Genomic DNA, 11,106 nt, shown 5'->3' on the forward strand with positions numbered 1-11,106 from the left:
TAAATGTGCAAAAACAGAGTCGTAAATGCTTGTAAATTAAATATGGAAGATTGAATGTAAATGTGCAAAAACAGAGTCGTAATTGGTTGTAAATTAAATATGACAGATTGAATGTAAATGTGTAAAAACAGAGTCGTAAATTAAATATGAAAGATTAAATGTAAATGTGCAAGAACAGAGTCGTAAATGGTTGTAAATTAAATATGAAAGATTAAATGTAAATGGTTGTAAATTAAATATGAAAGATTAAATGTAAATGTGCAAGAACAGAGTCGGAAATGGTTGTAAATTAAATATGAAAGATTAAATGTAAATGGTTGTAAATTAAATATGAAAGATTAAATGTAAATGTGCAAAAACAGAGTTGTAAATGGTTGTAAAGATTAAATATAAATGTGCAAAAACAGAGTTGTAAATGGTTGTAAATTAAATATGAAAGATTAAATGTAAATGTGCAAAAACAGAGTTGTAAATGGTTGTAAAGATTAAATATAAATGTGCAAAAACAGAGTTGTAAATGGTTGTAAATTAAATATGAAAGATTAAATGTAAATGTGCAAAAACAGAGTCGTAATTGGTTGTGAATTAAATATGAAAGATTAAATGTAAATGTGCAAATACAGAGTTGTAAATGCTTGTAAATTAAATATGGAAGATTAAATGTAAATGTGCAAAAACAGAGTGGTAAATGCTTGTAAATTAAATATGAAAGATTAAATGTAAATGGTTGTAAATTAAATATGAAAGATTAAATGTAAATGTGCAAAAACAGAGTTGTAAATGGTTGTAAAGATTAAATATAAATGTGCAAAAACAGAGTTGTAAATGGTTGTAAATTAAATATGAAAGATTAAATGTAAATGTGCAAAAACAGAGTTGTAAATGGTTGTAAATTAAATATGAAAGATTAAATGTAAATGTGCAAAAACAGAGTTGTAAATGGTTGTAAATTAAATATGAAAGATTAAATATAAATGTGCAAAAACAGAGTTGTAAATGGTTGTAAATTAAATATGAAAGATTAAATGTAAATGTGCAAAAACAGAGTTGTAAATGGTTGTAAATTAAATATGAAAGATTAAATGTAAATGTGCAAATACAGAGTTGTAAATGGTTAAATTAAATATGAAAGATTAAATGTAAATGTGCAAAAACAGAGTGGTAAATGGACAGTATTGACATAAGTTAAAGTGCATGAGTGTAGACATATTATAAGCAGAAACTATACAATATAACGGCGAGTAGACAGACAAATGAAGTGAACATGAATGCAGGGATAATTTGTAAATTTAAACATGTGCAGAACAGATGACAGTATGGAGAGACAGATATTATCATGATGACAGTTCTCTGCTCGCAAGAGGTGAGCTGTTGTACAGAGTTATGGCCTTCGGTAAGAAAGATTTCCTGTATCTGTCCTTGTGACAGCGGATTTGTATCAGCGTAGCACATTGTAGCACACGCAGTGGTTTCAAATCCCCAAAGGATCCTTTTTAAGGTTGTTTTTTCCACTTATGCCAAGAAGAACCATTTCAGATACATTTGATAGCTATTCATTTACCGGTTTACATTTTTATACATTTTGCCCTCTGCTAGAGACAAATTAAAAAATAAACTGCAACAAACCACAACTTCCTTATTGTTTTATGTATTATTATCGCAATTACTTATTTTGGGTTAAAAATGTCAGATCATTTAAAAGTGCCATCAAGTCCGAGATGATGTTATGGAATTTGGCAGAATAGTTGAACATTATTAATGTACTGTTGTTGAGAAATTAAGAAAATACAGAGTACACCAGTTGAGTATAGCTGAGGCTAATGATTTATTAATTTTCTGTAAATTTTATATCAAGCACTGGGTATCAAGGCAGCTAGAATCCACATTGTGGTCTATAGAAATCATAACAGTGTCTTGTGCTTTTGGTGCTTTGTTTGATTCCTCCATGCTCCCTCTGTCACACAGGCTGAACTTGTAAGAACCATGTCGCTCCAACCTCCTCGTATTTCGGTATTCACCTTTCAGTCTGCAGTGCATAGCGCCCATGTTCTCCAGTGTCTGGATGAGCAGAGGCAGCAGGATGTTCTGTGTGATGTGACTGTGGTTGTGGAAAACAGGAGTTTTCGGGCCCACTGCTCTGTCTTGGCTTCCTGCAGTGAATACTTTCACAGCAGGGTTACCCATGTCACCAGACATAATCCCATCATCACCTTGCCTGACGAGGTGGGTTTGATTCAGTTCATCCAAATGGATTGCATGAACATATTGTGTGTCACAATTTTAGCGTATTTGTCACTTTTATGTGCCACGTTCAAGTTTTTGAGTGATTTAATATTTTAAGGCAGAACATAAGGTAGTTCTGCAAGAAGTGATCAACACAATATTCATAACATTTGTGATCCACAAAATGTCACAATACACTTCAAGCTACACAATTGATACATACAGACTAATCACCTTAAAAGCTTTAAACAAGACTATATTCTACTTTCTACAGTGGCTGTAAGCTTTCTTCACTGTTTGATATGAGAAAAGCAGACCCTCCAATGTTCATGTTTTCTGTCTGCAGGAAATGACATTGTGTAACATGACTGTTGTTCCAGTTTGCAACCCTTGCAATGTACCTCATGCCTCTGCACATATTAACACAATAATGTCTGTGGCAGCAGTGTATCTGTTAGTCATACATTACATAAATAGCATTTTTTATTATATTTCATGTTTTGTTAATTTTGAATAAATGTCTCAGTGCCCACTGAGCCTATATTTTAGTATGGTCACTAATGTGAGATACTATGGGTAAACAGCATTTTCATAAAATATTCTTTAATTAGCCGATCACCTTTCCGGTATGGCCATATTTTGTGATCTAAATTGATATTGTGCCTCATAAATCTGCTGTATCTCCTTGTCTCACAGGTGACTGTCGAAGGGTTTGAGCCTTTGCTTCAATTTGCATACACATCAAAGCTGCCCTTCACCAAAGAAAACATTCATGCCATTCACAGCAGTGCTGAGTTTTTAGGATTTCATAACTTGGAGTCAGCTTGCTTTGATTTCCTCATCCCTAAGTTTTCTGAAGGCAAAAGAACCTCTCAGGAGGTCAGGCGCAGAGCCTGTTGTCGAAGTCGGGATCCAAGTGCCAGCTTTGGCTCCAGTGTAAAGAGCAGCCAACCAAACTCAATAGAGTCTCACAGCTCAGTGCCTTCAGGAGGTGATGAACAAGAAAACTTTCCATCACAGTGTCCTCAGACCGCAGAGGGTCAGACGAACAGCAGGGAAGAACACTTCTGTTTGGAGAACTGTGGGCCGCAAATGCCCCCGCTATCTCTAGAGTTAACAACAAATGTTGTGTGCCCCATGTTGTCTTTGCCGTGCCCAGAATCTGAAAAAGCAGATCACCCCCCTCAGTATTGCGAAAGAGACATTTTAGAGATAGGAGATGTGTGTAATGAAAGTGAATTAAGTTTGGCCAACTGTGGCTTACCCTGTGAGCTGTCGGCCCCAGGGGATGTGAATCCACCAGAGCTCAGTGAGCCAGCAAGTAGCGATGTTAAACAGGCTGTTGAGACGCTGGTTGCTGAAACCAACTGTGCTCCTGGTTCCTGCCCCCTCAACACATCAGGGGTGGAAGATTGCAGTGAGTTATTAAAGCAGACTGATGTTGGCCTTGAACAGAGCATGGCAGGTGATCTCTCAGATGCTACGCTAACTGCTCTAAGCCAGGAGGAGGGGACTGGGGAGAGGAGCAGCGTGGAAAGGGAGGTAGCTGAACATCTGGCAAAAGGATTTTGGTCTGATCTATGCCCATCTCAGGCTCAACCACTTCCCCTGGATCCCATTGACCAAAACAATCTAGCAAAAGCTTCAGACTTTCATTGGCTTAAGCAGCTGGACCTGAGCTCCAGTGTAGGAGACTGTCCCTTTCTAAGGGACCTCGCTACAGATGAGGACCCAGGTCAACGCACTGACAACCTGTCCCAGTCAGAGAAGAGCCCCTACATGTCCTCCTCGCTCAACTCTGGGGATGAGTCAGACCTAGACACAGATGGAGATACTGAGGCAAACAACAAAAGAGCAGCAGAGGTCATTGTCATCAACAGCCTATCTCTCACTATAAGTTGTTAAAGTTATTATTATCAACTAAAATCTAACTCCAAACCTTGTATTCAACAGATTCAGCTCCCATTCCCCGTGGAGCAGATCTCAGCCCTGAGCCGGAGTGCCTTCCAGCAGCTTCTGAGACACCACAACCTGACCCCAGATCAGCTGGACTTTGTTCACGATGTCCGCAGAAGAAGCAAAAACCGTGTGGCAGCACAGCGCTGCCGAAAGAGGAAAATAGACAGCATATGCCAGCTAGAATGTGAAATCAAAAAATTAGTAAGTCACAGCAATGTCCAGTGTGCTCAGTGTGTTTGACCTCTAGTGGTGATCAGTATGAACTGCAGCAAAGTGGATAGATATACTGTTGCCCTTGTAAACAATTTAGTTGTACAGTGATCAAGCCTCCTTACACCTCGTTATCTGACACGACAAATCAAAGGTCCATTTTTGCAGTAATGGTCATACTAGGTAACTGGAGCACTTGAATCCAACAGAAAGTAAGTCAAACATTAACACTTCCCAATGCATAAAATATTGCTGCGTCATCCTTTAATTTTGGTGTGACTTTTTGAGAAGATCAGATCAAAACCTGCAACTAAACAATGTCAAAGTAATTGCTCTGTTGTAAATATTTCAGCTCCACTGAGTGAGTCTTAAACGTTGTTTTCAGTTTTAATTTGTGGTCTAAAACAAAACATGCATTAATGAAGTTACAAGTAAGTGAACGAGCTTTTCTTTCATTACTTCTGCAGAAAAGCGAGAAAGAGCGCCTGCTGCAGGAGCGCACTGAGCTGGAACAAAACCTGGAGGAGACGCGGCAGAGTCTGTGTGGGTTGTGTAAGAGTGTCAGCATCGAGTCTGGCTCTGATCATGAGCACTTGCAGATTCTTGCTAAGCTCTCCTCACCAGACTTACCCATCTCCTTGCCAGACTTACCTATCTCCTCCCCTTGCCTTGTGGGTAAAGACGACGGTGCCCAGATCACTATTGAAATGGTAAGTTGTTCTTCAGAGTGTGACCTAAGCAAGCCGCCTGCCGGCTCCGGTCAAAGTGCTGCATCAGAGGCTGGCACACAGACAGAGGAGGCTGGTCTTCCACAGAGTTCCCCTGATCCTGCACCCCTGCTAAATGCCTGTCTGGACATGAATAACATCTTATAATTGGACTCAAATTCCAGTTATATTTCTTATCATGCAAGACCTTGGAGCAGAGGGTGGACATTTAGTATATACTGTAATCCCTTTTGGGATGGATACACTTTTAATTTACAGTAATGTCAAAAAGATAGGACATCTCATGAAAACCTTTGTCTTTTCATCATATCTATTTTAATAAATTAATATTGAGATATCTTGGTGACACAACGAAACAGAAAAATCTATCATTATGAGGAAAAAGTTTGGACAAATCCACATTTATCCATGCGTTCAATACCCTATTTTAGATTCATGTTCAACACACCAAATAATTGGAACATCATTTCAGAACACCACAGTCTTGGGAGAGCCTTTCTGTTAATCTTCAGACAGCTGCCCTTGATTGTTAAAGTGAGTGGTATCGCCACACTGAGATTAAAGGGCTCATCAGTAGAATCTGGGGAAGGGGTTTTGAGAATTCATCTTAAAATAGTGATTAGACATTCAAGCCTTTCTAGTAAATCAGCCTTGGAGCAGAGTGTGAGATGCTTAAAGAAGTCTCCACTAATCCTGAAATATCATCACCAGACATAGAGGTAGCATAAAGTTCATGCATGATGTTTCATGGGGAAAGCCGTTTCTGGCTGAACAATGTGCTTTGGACAGATATTACCAAAATTAAAGTATTATGCCACAATAATCAAAAACATGATTTGTCAATCTAAAGACATCAAGTTGAGCACAAGAACCTCATGCCATCTGTGAAGCATGGAGCCGCAAATGTTTTTCAGCGCTCTGGCCTTCTTGTTCGTCGTGGAATCTACTTTAAATTCTACAATGTATCAAAGAGTGCGGTTGTTGCCTATGAAACATTACAATGACCCAAAACATTCATTTAAAACTACCAAGCAATTTGCCTGATATCAAACATCATGGTCAACTTGCTCCACTCTGTTTCCATCTTTAAACAATCAAACTATTCAGTGGATCAGTGGATCAGTGGAGGAGGTGGAGGAGGTGGGCTCAAAGGTCTGACCAAAACAAACGAGAAGCAACTCAAAATCAATAGTCAAACTGGTCCAAAATGGACTTTTACTGAGCAGTGCTTTTCTTGGATTTAGACCACTAAAAGTGCTTGCCACATTCACCCATTCACACCACATTCACACACGTTTTAAAAGGATGCTACTGTACGTGAAGATCTTAATCCTTTGTGAGAGGATGAGAGTGTTTAAAACAGGATGTTCTACAAGAAAGCTCTCGAACTTCTCAGCTGAAATAATTCTGCATAGAAGAGTGGGACAAACATTCATCCTCATGTGATACCAGGAAAAGGTCAACAGTTGCTGAAAACATTTAATCAGTATTGTTAAGCCAATGACGGCAACACCAGCCATGACAGCAATGGCTGCAAAAACATATTCCTCATTAGATGAAATAAATGATAACAGATGTCTGCTGTTATTGTTTTAATCACATACAATGCATCTATAAACATCTCTAACAGAAGAGGAGATTTCATGGGATGTCCTTTTTTATTTTATTTCTTTTTCTTTTTTTTTTAACACAAATACAGATTTCTTAAAAGTTACTGTTTGTTTCTGTATTTCTAATATGCATTTCACGGTTAACAAAGAATCTAATATTAATGTAGAAAGTGCAGAACAAATTGAAGTATTTTCTAACTGTTTCCATTTTTAAAAACAAGAAGCATGTTTCTTAAAACACAAGTTTGTTTTTCTCAGGGAAACTCATAACCTGACTGTATCAATGGCTCAAATCATTCTTACTGCACACACACCCCAACTAATGCTCCCTTTGCACATTTACTCTCACAGTTGGGAAAAAAAACATTTTTTCTTTCATTTTTGGATATTTTAAAACATTTTAATCTTGTCACATACTGTCACTTTGTTGTTTTCTTTCAGGCACCGCACTTACAGTGCTTTTTACCCAGCATTGCGAGAAATAGTTACCGCTAACAATAAGTCTCTCAGCATTATTATTATGCCAGTACATAGTTTAGATAATTAATAACTGTTAACAACTGATATCTTGAAAATGGCTGTAGAGTCTCTGAAAGTATTACACGGGGAACATCATTTGATGCAAGACGTGCCTTATGCAGTTGTATAGTCTGATACAGGCCATCTTTGTATGTTGTTGTCTCGAGCACTGTTGCACATTAACCCAGAGCCTTTATGGAGGGCATTCTCTTAAGATTTGGTCCATCTTTATGTTAAGAAATTTTTGTTAAATGCTGCCATATGTAACAGATTTAAATAAACAATGTTTTGTTACGATTCAGTGTTTTATTACAGCTAGAAACAGTAAGGGATCTTTCCTCCTCTTTTGATTCGTAGTTCCATGACTTGGCCAGTAGGTGGAAGTGTAAGTCTATTCACCTCCCAAGCTTTTCTGGATTTTAATTGACTGACTGTAGCACTGTTAACAGAGAAACTGTTTCCTTTCTGCACATTGTCTTTAATAGATTGAATTTTTTTGTAGAGACTTTTTAAAATCAAACTTAAGATTGAAGTAAAAACATAAGGTTTGTAAACTTTCACAAAATAAACATGAAAAAGTACGATGTCAGACATTCAAGGTGTCATAATCTATAAAACTAATCTCATATTGAGAACAAGTTGGACTAGAGCTCTTAAAGAGAAACAAGAAGTTGGGTCAGTTTCAATAAGTCAGTATAAACACGATAACTTGGAGGTGTGACAGTCATGAGGCTGCCTTCTATGAATATTGATCAAGACAAAACTCATTTCCCCCTCAGTCAAGTTTATGTTGGATTATCTACTGCTAGTATCCAATAAATGGAATTGAACAGTTGTCTCTGGATTTATGGAATCTACAACAGAGATCATCAGAAAAGCGTCAGATTGGATTTGATAAGTGTTGAAATTAAAGGCAGACTCAGATGGAGCTGATGATTGATTTGTGGGCACCCAGAGGCCCTGCAATAAAATAAAAAAATATTAAAAAAAGCTTTACATTTCTTAACTTAATGGGAATGTTATTTAAACCAAACTATCTTTGTAGCCTGAGAGACTGCTTTTTTTTTTAAAGCATAAAGCTCAAGGAAAAGAGTTGTTTGTAATTTACAGATTGATTTGTTATGCTGCAGATTAGGCACAAAGGAGAGGCTGCTCATTACTGAACAAGACCCAGACATATCACATTTCTCCTATGAAATGAAGAGTAAGTTAGTCTCAAACCTGCAGTTTATCTGGGGTTTTTATGCATTCATTAGAGAGGCAGGACAGTGAGTCATAAATCATAAAGAGAGAGAGAGTGGGGATTGACATGCCGCAAAGGAGCCACAGATTGGATCTGAACTAGGGCTGTCCGCTTTTAAGATCTGTTTCCTTTGTACAGGGGGCGCTCGATCTTACCACTAGGGCACTGGCGCCCATGCAGCATGTAATTTTAAATGATAAATAAATGGCCAGTGAATGTGTACAGATCTCTGAATTGGACTTAAATTAGTATTATTTCCCAAGTTTTGTGTTTTTTTTTTTTTTATGCAAAGTTTGGATTTTGGCACATTGTAGCATGTAAAGTAAGATTATCCTCTTGCAAGCTACACAGGGAAGGAAACTTGATTTGAGGAGGAAGCAGCTGTGCAGCATGGCAAGGTCAGGGGCCCATAATCCGCGGCCTCATTCATGCGAGATTAAAAACCTGCTCTGAGTTCTGATTAAGAACGCAGGGTTAGAAGATTAAAGACCGGCAAACAAAATGAAAGCAGTTTAAGCCCAATCCTGGAATTCATCAGAATACCAAAACCTTAAACTGTCATTACAACGTGAGATTAATGCAAAGCCCTCTTGAACTCTGTATCTGTCTTCATATATCTTCTGTGTCAGAGCCTATATTTCCTTCTTTTTAGAAAAAACACTGGATGATCTGTCACTCTGATTTCTGCCATTTCCCTCTCTCTGAAACGTTTTCTGTTTACACCATGTTGCAAATAAAAGTGCCCTTAAAAAAATGCTATTATATTCTTTTAGTTTTGACATGCATGGGTTTACATATGTCCCTTTTACCCACTATTCACATATCCTCTCATTATCCATTGACAGACATACTCCACAGTATTTAGGTAAAAAGGATTAAAAAACAGGAGGCAAGGGGAAAAACAAGGACATTGTTTTTAAATTAAAACATCTGGAAATAAGCTGGCTTGCCAATTTGGCTAAAGACGAGAATATGCCAATACATTTGACAAACACTATTCAATGTGGCTGTCCGGCTTCTTCTTTTTTTTTACACTAATAGATTCTTTCAATGCCACAAATACAAATGTTACATTGTATTTTTAGACATATGTGTGTCCCATGATTTTGAACATCAAACATTATATCCTAAATCACAATATAAGTTTAGCTTCCCTCTCAGTAAACACCAAATGTATGGGATGTATTGTCAGTTTCCTCAAAGATAGCGTTTATATTGCAAGAATGCACATTTTGCATCTCTGTCATGGACTCCTGAGAGCAGCAGACGTCCATTTATTGTTGCATTTTTTGTTGTTGCAGGGGTTAAAATCCTAGAGAAAGACACAATACTCGTATAATGATACAAGCATACGGTCCATGACCTTTGCAACATGACATGACATTTATAAGCTGCTGAGCTACTGTATCCTAACTGATTACATGTTGCAGTCACTCTGAAGTTCTTTTTGGGGGAAGTGCGGAGAAAGGGGCTGTATCCTATTGACAGGATTATATAAATGAGGAACATAATACTGTAATCTCTCAGTGAAATGAGAGAGACCCGGGTACATGTCGAAGCCAGCTAGCTAGCATCATGCACTGCAACCCTCAGATTAACAAACAGATGGTTGCACAGTGACAGATTAAATTCACACTTTTCTTTTTGTTTTAACAGTCTTCACTGTGTTCAATTTGTGACTTGGAAATCACAGGAAGCCTATCATGACAAGAGCTGTGAAAAAGAGTCACAGCATTCAAGAAGCACTCCTTAGCCAATCATGGGTAAAACGTCAAAAATGATCAGCGTCAAAAGCCAACTGGAAAATAAAAATAATGCATGCAGTTCTGCCAAGAACATTGGTTTTTAATTAACTTGGATGTTGTGAGAGTCAGATTCAGAATTGGGGCAATACTTTTTTTTTTTTGCTTAGTTGTGCAGAAAAAATACCAAAAGTTTGAAGCAAGCCATCATCCGCCAAAACAGTCCCATGCTGAAGGTTATTTATGCATTTGATCCAAGCCGATGTTGACAGAGAAAAATTGTTGTCTGCATTATAAATGACAGCTGGACAATAAAAATATCTAATGTTCAGAATTAACAAAAAAAAATCCTCTGTTGCTGATTCATAGTAGTAGTACCAACTTAACAGTGAATATCAGTGTCATCAAGGAGTTGATAATCATCTTTATTAATAAATCTAGATGGAACAAATCAAATTGAATTCAAAGTAAACTACCTGTTTTCGTAAGGGATGTTTTGCAAAGGAACAAACTCTGCGCTTCCCTTTGCTTTGATTTTACTCGGTGAAGACAGATCCTCCTTACTGTTCTCCAAAGAACCACAAGAAGTCAACTGTAAAGAAGTGTACGTATCGAGCATGTAGAAGCAAAGTGGAATTTAAAGACGAAAAGACAACACTGAAAAGTTGTCTGATCAAAAGCAAACAATTGATGGATTTGAAAACATCATTCACTTCTCAGTATTACTCCAATTGATTGTTTGATTTTGAACTTGTCTTATGAGCATGCCATACTATTTCAATAACTTGGACATCTCTAGACAGCAACAGACCAAACATGATTAATAACTATATAAAGATGAGCTTTTTAAAAGGCAGGGCATACTTTTGAAG

At 37.5% G+C, this 11,106-nt stretch overlaps 1 protein-coding gene across 1 annotated transcript; it reads left to right on the top strand.

The window, feature by feature from the left end:
• Positions 1–1,802: 1,802 nt before the first annotated feature.
• LOC132980700 (transcription regulator protein BACH1-like) lies at positions 1,803–7,543 on the top strand. The gene is made up of 4 exons (XM_061046978.1): positions 1,803–2,223; positions 2,920–4,086; positions 4,177–4,383; positions 4,860–7,543. Exons 1-4 carry the CDS (start codon positions 1,984–1,986, stop codon positions 5,265–5,267), a joined length of 2,022 nt encoding a protein of 673 aa, XP_060902961.1. The 5' UTR covers positions 1,803–1,983; the 3' UTR covers positions 5,268–7,543.
• Positions 7,544–11,106: the final 3,563 nt, after the last annotated feature.

This window comes from Labrus mixtus, chromosome 9, assembly GCF_963584025.1.
Source record: "Labrus mixtus chromosome 9, fLabMix1.1, whole genome shotgun sequence".
In the NCBI taxonomy this organism is placed as follows: Eukaryota; Metazoa; Chordata; class Actinopteri; order Labriformes; family Labridae; genus Labrus; species Labrus mixtus.